The sequence below is a fragment of the Pinus tabuliformis genome, chromosome J (genome assembly GCF_031772625.1).
Source record: "Pinus tabuliformis cultivar Carrire ecotype Pingquan chromosome J, CPIR1, whole genome shotgun sequence".
NCBI classification, from domain to species: domain Eukaryota; kingdom Viridiplantae; phylum Streptophyta; class Pinopsida; order Pinales; family Pinaceae; genus Pinus; species Pinus tabuliformis.
In genome coordinates this window covers 1,212,940,056-1,212,960,053 of record NC_142295.1, presented here as the reverse complement: position 1 = coordinate 1,212,960,053, position 19,998 = coordinate 1,212,940,056, and the positions used below count along the sequence as shown (strand labels likewise).

The following is a 19,998-nucleotide window of genomic DNA, read 5'->3' as shown; positions in this document are numbered from 1 at the left end:
CAGATGAGGATGGTCTCACCTTCAGAGACATGGGAGGACTAGTGCACCTAGAAAGTACTCAACTCTGGAGCAGACATGGATATTATGAGCAGTTGGAGACCCATGGGGACCCCTTGTTGTGTTGCAACTGTTTTTTGGGACTATTACTACTCAAAATAGAAGGGGTCCTAGCCTCTAGGAAGGGATCCTATAGAGCAACTACTAGGTCAAGGGGCAATAATGGAGCAATAGTCCACTGTCACCTCAACTATAGCTCCCTACTCTTTACATACTTTCATCGATGGGAGGAGACCCGATATAAGAGGAATGACAGGGATTAGATCAATAAATGGGTGGAGAGTGATTCCTAGAACCTACTCACAAGAGAGAGTCAATTAAATGGCTTACTTGGTTAAGAAGCAAGGTGATGGGCTCTCTTGGAAGGGCTACGAGGATACTTAAGCCTAGGTTTGGAGTTGATCAACACTAGAGGGGCTTGACCTGTTTAGGGAGGAGAATAGGATCAAAGGACAAATTCTCTTTTGAATTTTAAGTGCAATGATCCAAGTGAGGACACTATCCCAAATCAACCTAGGGAAAGAAATGGTCTTATGGCTAGGGCTTGCTATATCTCGGAATTCCACTATCGGATTTGCCTCAAACTTGAAGGACCTCTTGAGAAAATCCCAGCGCAGTAGTGGACCGAAATTAAGGGATTTGGATGGTTACAAAAGATTTCGCTTGATGCCCTAGGTGACCTACTAGACTTAGGCATAGAATTGGAAGAAACGAGAAAAAGAGGGGTAATTTTGACCACCAAAGGATACGAGGATCAATGCCTTGTTTCTTGGGCTTAATGGAGTCAAGATCACTTAGATCGAGATTTTTTATATGCTAAGGGGCCCTAGATGACTTTCGTTAGCCGTTCAAGGTGCAACAACAAGGTCATTAGGGTTTTATACTTCAAATTTACAAAGGAGATGAAGTTTTGAGGTCTTTCAATCTATGAGGTGCCTCTAGGAACATTCACCCATCCCTCAAAGTGCAACGCATGCATTAAATCATTTATTCAAGGTTTCCAGAAGAATTTTGCATTACTTTAACCCATACAAGAATAATGATAACAACACCATGCATTAAACAAGTAAGATAACAAGAATAACATTAAAATTTTACTTACATGAGAGAGAGAGTATATCCATTCATCAACTTCACATTGGAAAGAAGTTCCAAAGACAATAGCGAAGATCCAAACATCAGAGTGCATAAAGAAACTCCTAAATTTCCTCCCTGAAACAAATGCGAAAATCTCTCAAGAGATACTAATCCAATCCATGTGACGATGAGAGGAATGAATGAGCCTTGTAGCCTGTAGGGTACCCCTCTACAAGACCTGCTAGATTTCGCGACAACATGTATGTTTACTCATCGATAAAAAACTCCACATATCCTTGATCACCTCTTATGATGAGCTGTCCTGCTTCTTGAAGGATATATTTACGCATTCTTCATGGAAGGAATAAACCTTTTCTCCCACCTAATCTTATATGCATCGAAACTATGCCCCTTTGCATTATGGGTTAGGGAAAAAGGAAAGGAAGTGCTCTTTTTAGAACCAACAATCAATCAACACAATCATAGATCATTGAGAATAGATCTCTCCTCAAAGATTGTGCCTCTGTGACAAATAATGGTTTATTTGTGGCCCACATCAACATTTTTTTAGAAATAAGAAGAGGATACTTTTTAGCAACTCCATCGGTGTCCTTGATGTTTTCACAGAGACTTAATCAAAAAATAATTTCAAGATATTAAAATAAGTGGACGTACCAAAGTGTGAAAATTTCGTCTGTTGCAGCAATTGTAAATTATTCTTCTAATTGCTAATTTAATTTAACAATTTATTTGCCCATACAAACAACAAATAATTCTCTACTACAATTTTCACAAATAAATTGCGGAAGAAAATAGTGATGGAATCTGAGAAAATCTAGCACACACATATAAAAATGATATTGTTATTTTTGGACAAATGTCCCCGGAAAAAAACCAACTTGGGAAAGTCGGTGCAACAAATGAGGGTTTTATTATTATGCAGTAGTGAAATCTGAGTACAATCTATGGATGCCCAATTGGCAATCCAAACAGCAAGTAAATCTGGCCAAAATTACCTAAGGGAATTTCCTTTCCTCCACAAGCAACCTCGACAGAACTTTCCTTCAGAAAACTCGTCCTCCTGGACCCTCTGCATTAGCTTCTGCACAGTGCTTGTGCAAACCCTTGGACGTCTAAGCCTGAAACTGTTGAAAATAGCAACAAGAAATGCTAAAAATAGCATTTCGGGATACATTCCAATTTTACTTAGTCCCTAAACTAAAATTGAGAATTAAAATTCGAATTTGATCTTAGCAGCTGTTTGTAAAATAATTAATTAATTCATCTTGAGTTAATTAGTTGTAGGAAATCAAACATGAAGTCTATGTGAAGACATGCAACAGTTTCTCCATTGATTGAGGAAGTTATCCCTTGATTAAAGGAGATCATGATGAGTTGAACTTTGAGTTGTAATTAGTTAGCTTAGTTAACTGAGTTAAGTCCAGTTAGATTAGTTCAAATAGTTTGTTGAATTGATTGTGAGTTCAGTTAGTTAATGCATGCATGCATGTAACTGCTGCACTTCAGATAAATGAATATTCTCTCATAAATAACTCATGCATGTCAGTTCAGTCAGAGACCCAATTGAGATCAGATGATGGGACAATGTACTATCAGTTGCAGGAATATTCCATGGAGGATATCTCTTGCATGTAGAAGGAATTCATTCCTTGGAGATTGCGTAGTTACTTTTGAGTTTGATGAGTGTGTGATGAGGCCAATTCACACAGGTGGCAGCATTGGACCCCAAGAGAAACTGCAAAAGGAAATAGGAGGCTTGGAGGTCTGAGGGAAGGCATATGTTGTGTCTATTTAGTCTGTGAGCTATATTGTTGAATTGTACTGAGAGCTAGATAGCTTGTGAGCTAAAGCTTTGTGTAATCCGGACATATTTCAACTTGTATGATAATACAGAGATCGGGTTTTTAGCTGAGGCTTTCCCTAGAGTATTCTTCTGTGTTCATGTGTGATTTCTTTCTCATTCTCAGTTATATGTGTTCTATTTGATCTTGCTCAAAATCGATTAAGCTTCCGCAAGTTTGTTGTAGAAGTAGATCTTGTATTTTGCTTTAGTATATTGCATAATTTGTTGATCTACAGTGGGAATTTCTACATGGTATCAGAGCAAAGGTGATCAAAGCGAAGAATAGTATACAAAGAAGGGAGAATTTCGAAGTTTCAAGTTCCTGATTATAGAATTCGAATTCTTATCACATCTCAAATTTCACCAATGGCGTTCAATGGTTTAAGACTCGAGTATGCCCTTGATGGCAGCTCAAATTATATAGCCTGGAAGGATCGCATGGAAGCAGTATTAGAGGACAACGGTCTAAATGACTTCATTGATCAAGAAGTCCCCAAGCCAGCAGCGACTAATGCTACAGAATTGGTGGAATTGAAGAAATGTGTGGCTAGAGCGAGGAGAATCCTCTTGGAGGGAGTTCGAGATCACATTATCTTGAGCCTCCATGGGAAGGAGACACCATTTTCAATGTGGAAAACATTGAAAGATCTATCAGAACAACAACGATCAGAGGAAGCTGGCGCTAAAAGACAAGCTTCGGAAAATCAAGTGTGAAAAGGGCGACACGATCTCTACATATCTGAACAAGCTCATCACCTGTAGGAATGAACTTGAAAGTGTAGGGATCACAACAACTGATGGTGACATAGTGAGTCTTGCTCTCCTCGGTCTTCCTAAGAGCTGGCATAGCTACTCAGACTTGGTAAATGGAAGAGAGAAACTGCCAGATTGGGAACGACTTTGGTCGGATCTGATGCAGGAGGAGATAAGAAGAAGCACTAGAGATGGATTTTCATCAAAGCAAGATGATGAAGAAAATCTAACCTTAGCGAGTAAGGTGAGGAAAGAGAAAAGGAAGGCGTTCCATTCCAAATCCAGTTCTTCCCATGGTGGGAAGAAGTTTGAAAAATCGAAAGTGCGATGCTTTCATTGTCATGAGGTGGGCCATTATGCTACGAATTGTCCACAAAAGAAATCCAAGAAGGGATCCTCGAAGGGATCAGATGGTGAGGCATTGGCCTCACAGTTTGAATTGGATTTCTCTCTCATCGCATGCATGGTTTCATCCATGGTGGGATGTGTTTGGTACCTGGACAGTGGAGCCTCTTTCCACATGTCTGGCGACAAGAATATTTTCAGTACCCTGGAGGAGAAGGATCTCTAGATGCGGATTGAGATGGGCGATGATGGAAAGTACCGTGTTTCAGGTGAAGGTAAGGTTGTGTTTCAGAGAGAGCATGGAGCTCCTTTCACCCTGACTGATGTAAAGTATTTATCGGGTCTGAAGAAGAATCTTGTGTCTATCGCTATGCTAGAAGACAAAGGCTATGATGTAGTCTTTAGTAAAGGAAAGGTATTCCTGAGGCATATCGGTACTGGACAGACCAAGAGGATTGGGATTCGAGTAAAGAATCTCTACAAGCTAGAGGTAAATCACTGTGTTGCATTGAGTTACAAAGCAGAGGTGGTGCAAAGCCAAGATGTTGGCGAGCTATGGCATAGAAAGTTGGGCCACTTGCACCATGGGGCCTTGAAGATCATGCAACAGATTTCTACCGGACTTCCTAAGGGAAAACTGGAGCAGATGGATACATGCAAAGGTTGTACCTTGGGTAAGTATGCGAAATCTTTCTTTCAGGATTGAGACAGTAGAGCTGGAGCAATGCTGGAGAGAGTTCACACAAATGTTTGTGGACCATTCTCTATAGCCTCCACCGCTAAACAAAGGTACTGTGTTATTTTTATTGATGATTTTTCTCGTAGATGTTGGATCTACTTTATGCAAATGAAGGATCAGACCTTCTTGAGGTTTTGTGAGTTTAAAGCCTTGGCAGAGAAAGAATCTGGAAAGAAACTAAGGGCCTTGCGTAGCGACAATGGTGGAGAGTATGTCTCCCAACAGTTTAAGGACTTCTACGCTGCAGAAGGAATTAAACGGGAGTTGACCGCACCCCATAACCCACCGCAGAATGGGGTGGTCGAAAGGAAGAACAGATCGATTATGGGAGCAGCTCGAGCGATGTTGCATGACCAAAGCCTACCACTTCATTTGTGGGTTGAGGCATGCAATACAGCAGTATACTTGTAGAACAGAAGCCTGCACCATATAATGGGAATGAAGACACCTATGGAGGCCTTTTCTGGGAAGCGACCAGATGTGAGTCACTTCATGATCTTTGGGTCATCGATTTATTTCCATGTGACCAAAGATGCTTGGAAGAAGCTAGATCCAATAGCTGAGTTGGGGATACTTGTGGGGTACACTGATACACCCCACAACTATCGGGTGTTCCTGCCTACCAGTCAGAGGACAGTGGTATGCAGAGATCTGAAGTTCGACGAGAAGAAAGCCATGCGAGTATCACTTGAGAGGGAGCTCAAGTTGCATGCAAAGGAGGAACTTTCAGTTCCTAAGGAGGAGGAGCCTCAGATTGATGCGGAGCAGCTGCATGTAGAGGATTCGGGAGTGGAGACATCCACTCATGCTGAGTCTTCCAGAGATGGGTGGAAACACTCAAGGGAAGCTGACAGGTTGATGCTGGATGCGCGAGAGAATGTGGGACAACCATCTTCTCAACGCAGACAGAGGAGGTCACCCGAGTGGTACACTGGTTGGGGAGTGTGTAGAGTCTGAACCTTCTTCTTTCAAGGAAGCAGTGCAGCAACTAGTCTGGGTTGATGCAATGTTAGAGTAGTATGACTATATCATTCGGAACAGTGTATGAGATGTTGTCCAAAGACCTCAGGACAAGTTTGTGGTGAGTTCCCGATGGCTTTACAAGGTAAAGCAGGCAATTGATGGCAGTGTTGAGAAACATAAGGCAAGGATTGTTGCCCGTGGTTTCTCACAGGTCGAGGGGATTGACTACGAGGAGACCTTTGCTCCTGTAGCAAGGTATTCATCTATCAGATCGATGTTGGCACTATCAGCTCAGATGGGTTGGAAGATCCATTAGATGGATGCGAAGGCAACGTTCCTCGGGAAGATTGAGGAAGAGGTGTACATTGAGCAGTTGGAACGTTTTGAGACCTTCGATCATGAGTTTCATGTGTGCCGACTCAAGAGGGCTTTGTATGGGCTGAAGCAAGCACCTCGTGCTTGGTACACCAGGATCGATAGCTATTTCACTGGGTTGGGCTTCACCAAGAGTGAAGTAGATGCGAACCTTTACCACATCATGGTAGAAGGTAAGCCATTGATCATTGTTCTTTATGTGGATGATCTGATTTTGATAGGTGATGATCAGTTGATCAAGTCTTGCAAGGAGGACCTTGCAAGAGAGTTCGAGATGAAAGACATGGGTCTTATGCACTACTTTCTAGGCATGGAAGTGTGGCAAAAGGATGGGGAAGTGTTTGTGTCTCAAGGATGCCAATGAGATACTTAGGCGGTTCCACATGGAGAAGTGCAAGCCCATGCAGACTCCTCTAGTTGGTAACTAGAGGAAGGAGGATGCTACTTCAGGTGAGGTAGTAGCTGCTACTATTTATCAGTAGCTTGTGGGTTCACTAATGTATCTAGTGAACACACGACCAGACTTATGCTTTGCGGTGAACCAGCTGAGTCAAGCTATGGTTTAGCCTACCAAGCTGTTTTGGAAGGCAGCGAAGCATGTGTTGAGATACCTCAAAGGCACATCTCAGTATGGATTGTGGTACAGATGGACAGAGGGAGTGAAGCTTCAAGGCTTCACAGATGCAGATTGGGCAGGGAGTCCATCAGACCAGAAGAGCACTTTTGGAGGAATCTTCAACCTTGGTTCAGCTGCAGTTTCCTGGTACAACATGAAACAGAGGTCAGTTGCATTTAGCTCAGCAGAGGGTGAATACATGGTTGCCAATCAGGCAGCATGCAAGGCTATTTGGATGCGGAAGATTCTAGTGGGATTGTTTGGTCAGAGGATAGATCCAACTGTGATCTACTGCGATAATCAAAGTTGTATCAATTTCTCTGAGAATCCAGTATTTCATGACAGGTCCAAGCACATCGATATCCGGTACCATCATCTTTGAGACTGTGTGGTGAAGAGGATCATGTTGTTGTTGTATGTTTCGACCGAGGAACAGGATGCAGATATTTTGACTAAGGCATTGTCAAAATGCAAGTTCGAGTTCCATAGAGACAGGATTGGGGTGACTGATAATACCTTTCTTGTTGAGAGGGAGTGTTGAAAATAGCAACAAGAAATGCTAAAAATAGCACTGCTATAAATAGCATTTCGGGATACATTCCAATTTTAGTTAGTCCCTAAACTAAAATTGAGAACTAAAATTTGAATTTGATCTTAGCAACTATTTGTAAAATAATTAATTAAATCATCTTGAGTTAATTTAGTTGTAGGAAATCAAACATGAAGTCTATGTGAAGACATGCAATAGTTTCTCCATTGATTGAGGAAGTTATCCCTTGATTAAAGGAGATCAGGATGAGTTGTACTTTGAGTTGTAATTAGTTAGCTCAGTTAACTGAGTTAAGTCCAGTTAGATTAGTTCAAACAATTTGTTGAACTAATTGTGAGTTCAGTTATTTAATGCATGCATGCATCTAACTTTTGCACTTCAGATAACTGAATATTCTCTCATAAATAACTCATGCATGTCAGTTCAGTCACAAACCCAGTTGAGATCAGATGATGGGACAGTGTACTATCAGTTGCAGGAATATTCCATGGAGGATATCTCTTGCATGCAGAAGGAATTCATTCCTTGGAGATTGCGCAGTTACTTTTGAGTTTGATGAGTGTGTGATGAGGCCAATTCACACAGGTGGCAGCATTGGACCCCAAGAGAAACTGCGCAAGGAAATAGGAGGCTTGGAGGGCTGAGGGAAGGCATATGTTGTGTCTATTTAGTCTGTGAGCTGTATTGTTGGATTGTACTGAGAGCTGGATAGCTTGTGAGCTAAAGCTTTGTGTAATCCGGACATATTTCCACTTGTATGATAATACAGAGATCAGGGTTTTTAGTTGAGGCTTTCCCCAAAGTATTCTTCTGTGTTCATGTGTGATTGCTTTCTCATTATCAGTTATATGTGTTCTATTTGATCTTGCTCAAAATCAATTAAGCTTCCTCAAGTTTGTTGTAGAAGTAGATCTTGTATTTTGCTTTAGTATATTGCATAATCTGTTGATCTACAGTGGGAATTTCTACAGAAACTACCTCTAATGAAGTCGTTATGTTTGTCTCTACTGAGGAAATTGATTCTTCGACCCTTTGGAAGATGAATCGATTTTTCCTCTAGCCAAATCGAATTGCTTTTCTAAAGCAACTACACAGTCCTCTGTGCTGCCTCATTGGGAATAACTAGACCCCTTGCTGCAGCCTCTCCGGATCTAGAAAACTTCCTTTGGATCACTGTCTCTGCCCCTCATTGACTCTGCTCCGATCTCTGGCTCTTCGAAAACTGTTGTTGCTCTCTGGAAATCGATCTTCCAAGCAAATCAAACTACAAAAGTGTCTTCTACATTACCACATCGATCCCTTCTTATAACTTCCTGTTGGGACTCTAATGGCCAAGATTAAATTTTTATTGATGGCTCAGATAATTTTTGGATCGATCTGTGTGAGTTTCTAGACTATTCTCACCTTGACTTAATTAATTATGATTAATAAACCAATTTTCCTAAGTTTAGACTTATGAAATATTAAAAAATAGGTTAATAATCTAATTAAGTCATATCGAGGTGGAATTTCCAGAAACGATTTCTAGGTTTTGAAGATCTCAGGCATTCTAGCCTCTCTAGCGAATTTCGTGGCTAGAACACATCCGATGCTACAGAAACTAACACAAAGTGTCTTGACCAGTAGATTGAGATAAAGTACAATACCTCAACTTTGCCAAAGCTAGTACATCAAGTCCTTCCACTTTATCCCAAGAGAGGACTTTTCCAAAGATTCCCAAAAGCCTAGCTAGGGCATCCATAATTACTGCAAAATCTAACCAACAAAAACAAGACCTAGTAGAGCATTCCACAAAGCTATAGTAGCCACTCCAAGAGTTCAACAGGAAGTTAACATCATGCCAACTATCCAACCCTTCAGCCATTCTTGCATCTCACAAATTTCTCTCTTCACTTGCATCACACAAGCCAAGGAACCTTAGTACATGCCTCTTGCAAGCACTAGCCTTGTTACAAGACTAAATATTGTTCTTCCAATATCCTTCAACAAGTAATATTACACCATTAATCACATCCCTAAGGCACAATGCAAGTTATAACAAAAATACTCTCCGCCCTTATATATGATTAGGTGAGGGAGACCAACAATACATGAACCAAGTGCACAACTAAACACTAGGTTAAGTTGACAACAAAGCCTCAAGTGGAGTGCTACACTAAGCATGAATGCCATGCGGCATTATAGGGTTTGTACAAACCCCAAAGTGGTGCACACCCCAAGTCTAGGTGTCCACATGTCAACCACTCCTCTAGAGCAAGATAGTGTCTCCTCCAAAAATGGCTCCTCAACGTGAGTGCTCCTCCTCGACATATGTGCAGGGTAGCTCCAATTCTCATGGCGATCCATTGCCAGCCTCCAAGTGCAAAATGACTTCCTCCAAAGTGGTTACTCCGGATGTCCTAAATGCCCATCCTCCTCAAGGAGAAAGCCATTATATAAGATGTCAAACCACCCATATGCATGTCAAATACCACATAAAGATGTGACCTCCCATAACACTAATCCCAAGATACACCCACTCGTCTCTCCAAATTTAAGTCAGCCAAAATACAACAAAGGGGCTAGAGGACCACAATCTCTCCACATCACATGAAGGGCTCCCCTAGCTAGGTAAAAACACTTTCGTAGCAACCAAAGCTAACACTATCAATACTTTTGGTTTGATTAAAAGTGGCATCTTGAGCACCACTAAATTTTCTGCAGGGGAAGGTGACCATCTTGGTTGTCACCTAATATTTTTATGTGATAAGCAACATGCTATAGTTTATAGATGCAAGTAGAACCACTCAAAATCTTTGTGCCATTTTCTATTGACTTTTTATCAGAAATTTACAATTAATTTTGGTGAACATGTTCTTTGCTTAGGACAATCACTTCAATGTTCCATATTAGCCCATTTACAATTCCACTTCATTTCCATTAGCAATCATATAAACCATTTTCACATTGACAGTAATTGTAGAAAGAACATAAACAATAAATGCAGAAGACAAGCCAAGACTAGAGAACACAAAAATTTGGCTCAAGCCAGGGAAAAACTCCAAGATGGGAAAACCTTTGATCAATTCTTCTTATTATCAAATATCAAATGTTCAGCAGAGAAAGAGTACAATAGTGCAAAGTCAAGGTCAAAATTGACTTGCCAATTTGATGATCAATATCACTGTTCAAATGTCAATGAAACAGCCCAGTCAACTCTGCAATACTGCTCACACATCATCCAAACTAGGCTTGATCTAGAGCTATGAGAATGCTGCCCTTTGATAACAAATCTGGGCTCAACCAACTTCTGTAGCATCTGCCCACTGGTTAGAGCATCCAACCACCTAGGTTACTCTTCCTTTTCACTGTCAACAGATCTCCCAAACTGTCCAACCTGGACCCTCATCCGCCTAGCATACATCTCAAACATACATACCTTATGTCATCAAGGGCTGGAGACTTCTAGCTGCACATCTGAATTCTGGTTAGAGCTTCTTAGTTCACTGCAACAACTCCTTTTCTCTCCTCCAGACCTCCCTCAAGGGCCGTGGCCTCCCTTCTAGCAATTCTGTCCACTCTTCTAGGCTGATCTGGGGTAATTCCAGCCCTAAAACTTACCTCAAGATCCACCTGCTTCCATATGATAAGATCTGCGGCCTACCTGGGCTGTTCCTTACCCTTTCAGTCCCCTGTCCAAGCTCTTTTAGGTGTGCGGCCTTCCTGAATTAGCCTCCTAGCGTTGCCGCCCACCTGTAGAAGAGAGATCCCACACAAAACAGCCCCAGCATACCTTCTAAACTTCCCTGAAGCCTGCGGCTGCCTACCTGTAGCTCTCGGCCCTGCAAGAGACAAATATGTTCACCCAAAACAGGTTGGAGATCACTTCTATTTATATGAGATGGAGAGGGGCTCAAATTTTCCAATTAGACCCCAAGCCAACCTTGACAAATTGCACATGTGTGAGCTTCAGAGACATGTTTCTCCTTATCCAAATTCAGTGATCTTTAGGTCAATTTTGGTCCTCTCAAAAAGAGAAATTCAATGCAATAGTTGTCTTCATCAAATAAGCCGTCGAAAGTGGAATTTGGCCCTAATTGTCAACTTCAACATCTACCTATTCCATTTGAACATTGTGACTTGTGCATGCACAAAACAAATTGCCAATCTTGCTGTTACTACGTTGGTTAACAGTGAACACCCAAGCTTTCTGACTGATTTACATTCACTGTTGAATAGAAATATTCTTGCATCACTAATGTGAGATGCCAATAAAAAATAAATGCATCATTTGATAACTAACATATCTATTACTTGAATTCTATTTGGCAAGTGCATAAATCTATTTATCTTATGTTTATTTTACAGCTCAACTGCAGCTACATGATTTCACCCCTGCAACAAGAGAGAAAAGATTTTGCAAAGGCTCTAATTCTGCCATGCTACTAGGTGGAAAAGGCGGACTGATATTACCTTTCCAGCCATTGGCAATTTCTTTCCAAAATATCCAGTATTTTGTGGACATGCCTATGGTAATCCTTTAGCTGAACCTCCTGAAGTCATTCTTAGCTGAATCTCCGTGAAGTCATTCCTTGTGTGATTGAACTGTGTAGTGTTTTTGTGTCTTAATAAAATGATCTAATTTGTTTTGCGGCAGGGAATGAAAAGGCAGGGAGTGACAGAGAAGAGACCTTACCTCCTGAAAGATATTACGGGCGCTTTCAGGCCAGGTGTTTTGACAGCTTTAATGGGTGTCAGTGGAGCTGGAAAGACGACACTGATTGATGTTCTTGCTGGAAGAAAGACTTGCGGTCATATTGAGGGAGATGTACGAATCTCAGGCTTCCCAAAGGTCCAAGAAACATTTGCCCGAATTTTAGGTTACTGCGAGCAAAATGACATACATTCTCCACAACTTACTGTCCACGAGTCTCTGCTTTATTCTTGTTGGTTACGCCTTGCACCTGAAATAGATTCAAAGATCAAGAAGGTGACCTATGCAAATGAGTCCCTCAGCACAATACTACTACTGTTAATGGATACACAAATTTCATCTTGTTTCTCTTCTGTTTCTGATAGCAGCATGGGATACTTTGCTAACATTGAGTTTTCCTTCTACAGCATTTTGTAAGTGAAGTCATGCAGCTGCTTGAATTAGATGGTCTGAAAGATGCTCTAGTGGGCATTCCTGGTGTTAGTGGTTTATCTGCTGAGCAACGCAAAAGATTGACAATTGCAGTAGAGCTTGTCACAAATCCTTCTATCATATTCATGGATGAGCCCACCTCATGTTTAGATGCACGTGCTGCTGCTATAGTAATGCGGGCAGTGCGGAATATAGTGGACACGGGAAGGACTCTAGTTTGCACTGTTAGTCAGCCAAGTATTGACATTTTTGAATCATTTGATGAGGTAGATTTAGTGAATATATATTTTGAAGGACTATTACTTAATATTAAAAAGCCTGATATATTTGTTTGGCATGATTGATGCATTTATGCTGTCTGGCTTGGGTGCACTTTGACTGGTTACAGTTACTGCTAATGAAGAAGGGAGGTGAAATCATTTATGCTGGTGCATTGGGTCACCATTCAAAAAATGTTATCAAGTATTTTGAGGTAGAAAATCAAGACCTGCTACTATGTATTTTTGGTTGTACGAGGACAATTTGGTTTGTTGCCTGAGAGATCAAGCCTGAAGGGAAGTTTATGTAATAATGCTTTTCTTCAATTTCCTCTATAGGCTATTCCAGGTGTGCCCAAGATAAAGGACACGCAGAATCCAGCAACATGGATGTTAGAGGTCAGCTCTATGGGTTCTGAGCAGCACCTTGGTATAGACTTTGCTCAGATCTATAAAGAGTCAACTCTTTTTCGGTGAGTACAGGGCAAGGCCCTGGAACCAATACATTTCTAAACCCTTTTGGATCTTACACACCAGTAAATTCTGTCTTTTCAATTATTTCTGAAATACTGATAAATCTCATTCTGTTAAGGAAAAACAACAAACTTGTTCAGGAGTTATCTACCCCGGCTCCAGATGCCAAGGACATTTATTCTCCATCTGTCTATGCACAGCGTGCTTGGAAGCAATTCACAACGTGCCTATGGAAACAGTTTTGGGCATATTGGCGAAGTCCTGGTTATAATCTAGTGCGGTTATCCTTCAGTTTTCTTACTGCATTGCTCTTTGGCACTATCTATTGGAAACAAGGGACAAGAATGTAAGCTAATTTGTTGCATCCTGGAACATATTTTTATCTGTTCACTCTACAATCTAGAACTTCTAAATTTTTAATTAGGGCCATCTGATATTGAATGCAGAATTACCCGATAGTGAAAGACATCTGTGCTGACCGTTGATTTTTAAATCTATATTTCTTGAATTTTCACATAAGTCAGTACCGGCAAGCAAATGAAGAGAATTTACATTGTTAGCTTCTTTGCAACAGAAATGACCAAGAAGACCTGCTCAAGATGATGGGGGCCATGTATGTTGCCATTTTGTTTATAGGAATTAATAATTGCTCCTCTGTTCAAACGTTCCTTGATGTGGAACGCCAGGTTTTTTGTAGAGAAAAAGAAGCTAGGATGTATTCTGCAATCGTATACGCTTTGGCACAGGTAAGAAGTCGAAGGTTTTATTGAAAGTGACCTGAAGAATATTCAGTCTTTGTTGGATTCTTTTCTCCTAATTTTGCACATTTTTAGCATATCTCAATTTTCCATAGAAGCTTACAACAAATTTGTTGGGCTTAGAGCCATGAATAGAAGAATATTTTTATCTCTGGGCACGAGGATGCATATGCTCATTCTAAGTTCATATTCTAATATATTTCAAAATGGTTGATCACTGATAATTATATTCAATAACAAATTTGACAAACCAAAAAGACTATTATATGTAACGAGATTTTCTATTGTGGTTTTGTATATGCTGCAGGTAGTGATAGAACTCCCATATACACTTTTCCAAACAATTCTATATGGATTTATGACATACTCAATGATAGGTTACCATTGGTCTGTGGATAAATTCTTTTGGTACATCTTTGTTACTTTCTGCACTTCCCTCTACTACACTTACTATGGGATGCTGACAGTAGCAATCAGTCCAAATGCTCAATTTGCAGCTGCAATTGCATCTGTGTTTTATTCGATCTTCATTCTTTTTTCCGGCTTCCTCATAACAAGACCTGTGAGTGTACTAAATCTTAAATGCATGATATTGAATGAGCTAAAGATATGCAAAATAATTTTTATATGGACAACTAGGTTTTCATGCAATAGGATATTTTCAAGGTTATTTAATTGATGATAAATTCATGGGAAAAAATTGTTGCAGCAACTCCCAGGTTGGTGGGTGTGGTACTATTGGATTTGCCCTTCAGCCTGGACACTGAACGGTCTCATGACTTCTCAGTATGGAGATATCAGAAAGCAAATTAGTATTGATGGCAAACCTCAGCAAGCAATTGCAGACTTCTTGAAGGATCATTTTGGATTTGAACGTGACTTCTTGGGTGTTGTGGCTGCAGTCTTGGTGATCTTCCCTGTCTTCTTTGCACTCTTGTTTTGTATATCGATAAGCAAGTTCAATTTTCAGAAGAGATGATGACCATATTTTAAAATGGACCACCATTGTGTTGTATATGTAATCACAACATCCATTCTAGGTATTAGACTTTATGTACACAAGCCATTTTGTGCATAAGCTCGTGATTTAGTAATACTGTTATATTTGTAGAAATACCACATTACTATAACAAGGATCTAGTCTATTGGGCTGTGATCCATTGGTTGAGGCCTCTGTTGGGTTGTGATCTTGTATTTCAGATGGGACCTGACCATACTTGAGACCCTCACCATACTTGAGACCCAGGTTCAAACCTTAAATGACATAGAGCCTTGGACATTAATTTATTAGCTGAGTTTGGCAATGTTTCAAATGCAACACTCATTAAAAAAAAAATATAATAAGGGCCTAATGACTTTGTTAGTGACGAAGTCTAAAGTTCTAAAGTTAAGTTAGGTTTTTATTAGGGGTTTTGCCTCTATGGGTACAAATAGGGGTTCCCCACTCTCAGATGTATCTCTATTATTTTATCAATACAAACCACTAGTTCATCATGTTGGATACTTATTCCTTTGTTAATTAAATTTCTAGGTGCAATCCAACCTTGTATGTACAAATGCTCCCATTGTATTTTTGCTTATATTTTGTTATTATTATTTTTTTTCCATTTCTATCAAAGTAATCACTCCATTGGGTTACATGATTGCCGCAAGTTGGTATGTGAGCTTTAGTGGATTTTTTCTTTCGTTGTATGTTTAATTTTAAAAGGAAAAAGAAACATAGAAAATTCCAAAGAGTATATCCCAATCTTATATGGCCAAGGAAGAGTTAGGTTAAAGCAGTGTTGCGGGGGAGCGCCCCCCCCCCTCGCTCCCGCTCCCGATCCGCGCTCCGGGCGGGAGCGGGTCGGGAGCGCGCTCCCAAAATCGCTCCCGATTTCGGGAGCGCGCTCCCTAAAAAAAAATTCGCTCCCTGCCTTTTCGGGAGCGTTTTGCCTTTTTTGCATTTTTTTTTTGTAGTAATGTTCGAAATGCAATTTTTTTTGAAAGAAACAAATAGTTTTTGAGTGGAGCAACTTAATGATCAAGTCTAGGCCCTAGTATTGATATGCTATTCATGGTAATGTTAAATTCTTAAAGTAAAAGTGACATTTTCTTTAATTTTCATTTTCATCCTTTTACTTAAATTTTTAACATTACCATGAAATGACTCAGGATGTTTGAGAGTGGTTTCGTCCTCATTGGATTTCATATGGAGAAAGTAGAATTTTAGATTTCATTCAAAATCCAGCAGACTTATCAGTTTTTCAGGATTGGGGGATTGCAATGTTTCCATTGAATTTTGTCATGTATTAGGGTATGGAACTCATATTTAATCAAGAGTACCAATCCCTCTATGTACCTTGATGTTAGTGACATTGGTTGTCGAACTCCTCTATCATGACCCTTCTAAAAATGTACGCATCACTCAAACAAAATCTTGACTTGACATGCTATGCTTTTTCTATCTTATGTTAATGCTTAGAGGGTGATATTAATGACAAAGATCCCTATACAGATACAAAGGTAATGACAAAGATACCTCTGGATATTAATGCTTGGAGGGTGATATTAATGACAAAGATCCTGATTTTGCAACAAGACTAAAAAATTAGACATTTCTCGTGGTGGGAAGAGGCCCAAGCATAAGAAATAGATAATAGATTTACTTCTCTTCTCTAGTTTCTAATAGCTTTTATAACTATTGACTCTTTCATATTTATTATGATATTTTTTTAAACAATATATGACAATTTAAGTTTGAAGTTGGCAATTATAACTCATTAGTAATGAATTATGAATATGATGCTTCATGAAAGTTGAAAGTTGTTTCATTTCAATTTATTTTATAACATTTCATTTCATGTTAGATATTATTTGTTGTAATGGTTACACTTAGCTTACAAGTACAACTTTGGTGATCAATGATGATAAATGTTATATATTGAATTTTGAAAGCTTGAAACTTTAAGATTGATGAATCATGAGACTCAATATGTTGTATGTTACTATGTTACTAACTTGCGGACGTGGTTGATGAAGATTATAACTTCTAGATGATTGTTGTTATATGGTTCAATCTATGCTTTTTTATGTTTTTTATATCTAATTCATCATTCTACATGTTTTTGTTGACATATATGTATCAAAAATTAAAAAATATAAAAAATATATATATTTTTAAAAAATCGCTCCGGGATTCGCTCCCAAACCGGGAGCTTCTGAAAATGGTCGCTCCCGCTCCCGCTTCCGCTCCCGCTCCCCGCTTCCGCTCCCGCTCCCAAGTAACATTGGGTTAAAGTTTCATGAAGTTGGCAAAAGAAATATGGTAGTTGTATGAAGCACCCTCAACCCCCTCGCTTTGGCCTTGGAACTGTGTTTTGAGTGGGAGCACTTAGGGAATGCCCCTGGGAGTACACTTTGGCTTTGAAAACCATGCTCCTTTCCAAATCGAAACTTTCACACTCCCAAAATACTTGCAAGTGCTGGGCTCACACTCTCTACATTCTCTGGCCATGCCCCCCATGTGCTACCTCAACCAGTTAGACACTTCCACACATAACTCAAAATACTTTAAATTTTTTTTCCTAATTTTTGAGTGGAGGTTGAATTCAAGGTAGTTTAGGGTTGAGAGAAAAGTAAGGATGAGATTAAAACACCTCTTCCCCTTTTTTTTCCTCATTCTTTCATCTTGTTTGCTTGAGCTTGGAGGATAGAGTGAAGGAGAGGGCAGATTTTTTAGGGCAGATTTGTGAGAGCTTTGAGGAGAAAGCGAAGGAGAGCTTGGAGGAGTGAAGAAAGAGGAGCTTGAAGGAGATAACAGAGGCTTTCATCTATTTTCACTTCTCAAGTTTAAGAGGTAAGTGCAAACCCACGAGGGGTTCACCTTGCTAGCCAATATCTTACCACGTTCATTCATAAAGGGGGTTTTGTAATTGTGAAAAATATAGTCAATATCTTGTAGGTATTGGGGTGCGTGGATGTGAGGTAGGGGGGAATTATAGGTATTGGTGGATATAAAAAGGGATATTCAATAAAAATATGGGATATCTATTAAAAATAAGGGTTATTTTTATTAGAAAGATGTATTGGGAGGCGTTTCAACAAAAGGATTTTGGGTGGCTTTTATCTATATCTAGTGAGATTTGAGGTATTTTTAAATATCCCGTGAACATAGATACTATTACATAGGTTGACTAAGTGGTGACCTCATGTGCAAATCCCAACTCCCTCCTTTCCTTGTATTCTTTGTTTGTGGTATTTTTTCTCTTCTCCTATTGTTTCCCATTCCTTCTTCTCTTTCATTTTATTGCAATTTCTTCATTTTTAAGATTTGAAAAAAATGGTGTTTGTGTTGTTTATCATTCCAATTTTGGATCTCATGGTGTTAATGAGGAATAAACATCGAAGGGGAGAAATGGAAGAAGAGGATAGTGGTCACACTGATAGTGACCCAATGTATGATGATGGAGAAGGGTTTTTAAAGGGAAGGGGTTGAAGAGGGTCATAAAGGTGGAAAAGGTTCATTCACACCCTTATGGACATATGTGATAAAACTTGAGGAGCAAAGAGGTGGTAGAATCACTATATTATATCTCCTCATGATTATTGTCAAGGAAAGCCTTATACTAGAACAAAGTTACCAACTTAATGAAAATTGTTACATCAAAACGAGAACTCTAGCCCAAAAATACCCTATTTTTGTGATCCGAATTGGATCTTTATATTTTTTTTCATCCATATTGATGCATTTGGAGTGGAAAAAGTGGAGGAATCATCTCACGGGGCCATTTTTATCGGCGGGACCCAATTTGGCGAAATAGGGTCTGAAGCCTTCCGAGAGCGTTTTGAGGCATCAAACGACATTTATTGGGGGTAAAACTTTGGCGCTTTGGTGCAACAACTTTTCATGCTATTCTACACACAAAGACATTTCCAACGACACAAGAAGCACGTCAATCAAAATCTGTATGCAAAAGTTATGCCACTTAGAAGTTGACCTTCCTATTTTCACACCAATAGTTCGGGAAGATGTTGTGTCAGCCCCCATTATTTATGGAAAAAAAATTATTCACGTGTTTGTGATGTAAAAGACTATTTTTTAACTCTAGTTAAGAGTTGATGTAGTCAAACTTAACCACTAGTAAGTTATCAGGTTGTGTTATAACCAAGCCACTAGGAGGAAGAGGCATGTCATTATTTCGAGAACATTTTGTTCCATAGCTAAGCAAAGATAGCCAAGAGAGATAGGAGGTAGGGCACACAGAGAGGATTTGTGCACTATAGCAGCCCATGGGACACATACATTACTTTTTTGTACTTGCAGCCATCCTTCCAAACAGAGAAAGAGAGCGAAGCCAGCTCACCTTCCAATTGGGTTTTCTCCCGAAAGGGTTTCCCAGATAGCATATCTTGTGTCTTATGTGTGTATGAGTTTATTTTGTCGTTCTCTATTTTTCTGCATAATTTCCATTGACATGCCTGCACTAATTACAGTAAAATCATTAGATCTAGAATTTAAATAAAGCTATAATAGTGCAAAAATACAATATTTTTTAATATATTGTTATCAGATTTGTTGTGATGCACTATCCAGTGGAATATCTAGGACAGTTTACGAATCATTTTGCGCAAAAAACATGAAAAAGCGCCCTGAAAACGAAAAATGTCAATGTTGCATCAATGTTTTTATCATTATTATTATTATTATTTGAGGTAAAAATTTCATTTTTTTTTAGCAATGGCAATAAAAACCAAATTTTTTGTGTGCAAATAACATGAAAAACACTCTAAAAATGAAAGTGTTGATGTTGCATCAACACCCTTCTTTTTCAAGTTAAAATTCCAACATTGTTTAGCAATGGCGTTAAAGATAAAATATATTGACTTTGAGAAACCTTGAATTTCCAACAATTTTCAACCATGACGTTAAAGATAAAATGTCATGACTCTTAAAAAACTAAAAATTCTAATAATTTTCAGCCATGCCCGTTAAAGATAAAATATTATGACTCTGAAAATCCTTATAATTCTAATTGTTTTCAACTATGTTGTTAAAGATAAAAT

General features: G+C 39.3%; 1 protein-coding gene across 3 annotated transcripts in view; it reads left to right on the top strand.

Moving 5' to 3' along the window:
• Positions 1–15,074, top strand: part of LOC149231503 (ABC transporter G family member 35-like) — a 111,378-nt gene extending 96,304 nt beyond the window's left edge. For 2 of the 3 annotated variants that reach the window (XM_089379207.1, XM_089379208.1), the window contains 9 exons: positions 11,687–11,850; positions 11,976–12,308; positions 12,440–12,730; positions 12,853–12,936; positions 13,061–13,194; positions 13,314–13,541; positions 13,770–13,941; positions 14,261–14,515; positions 14,663–15,074. In XM_089379207.1, coding sequence (XP_089235333.1) covers positions 11,687–11,850; positions 11,976–12,308; positions 12,440–12,730; positions 12,853–12,936; positions 13,061–13,194; positions 13,314–13,541; positions 13,770–13,941; positions 14,261–14,515; positions 14,663–14,932 — 1,931 coding nt within the window. In that variant the 3' untranslated portion in view covers positions 14,933–15,074. Of the gene's footprint in view, positions 1–11,686; positions 11,851–11,975; positions 12,309–12,439; positions 12,731–12,852; positions 12,937–13,060; positions 13,195–13,313; positions 13,542–13,641; positions 13,942–14,260; positions 14,516–14,662 lie in introns of those variants that run through there. The other variant, XM_089379209.1, reaches the window with a different exon arrangement.
• Positions 15,075–19,998: the final 4,924 nt, after the last annotated feature.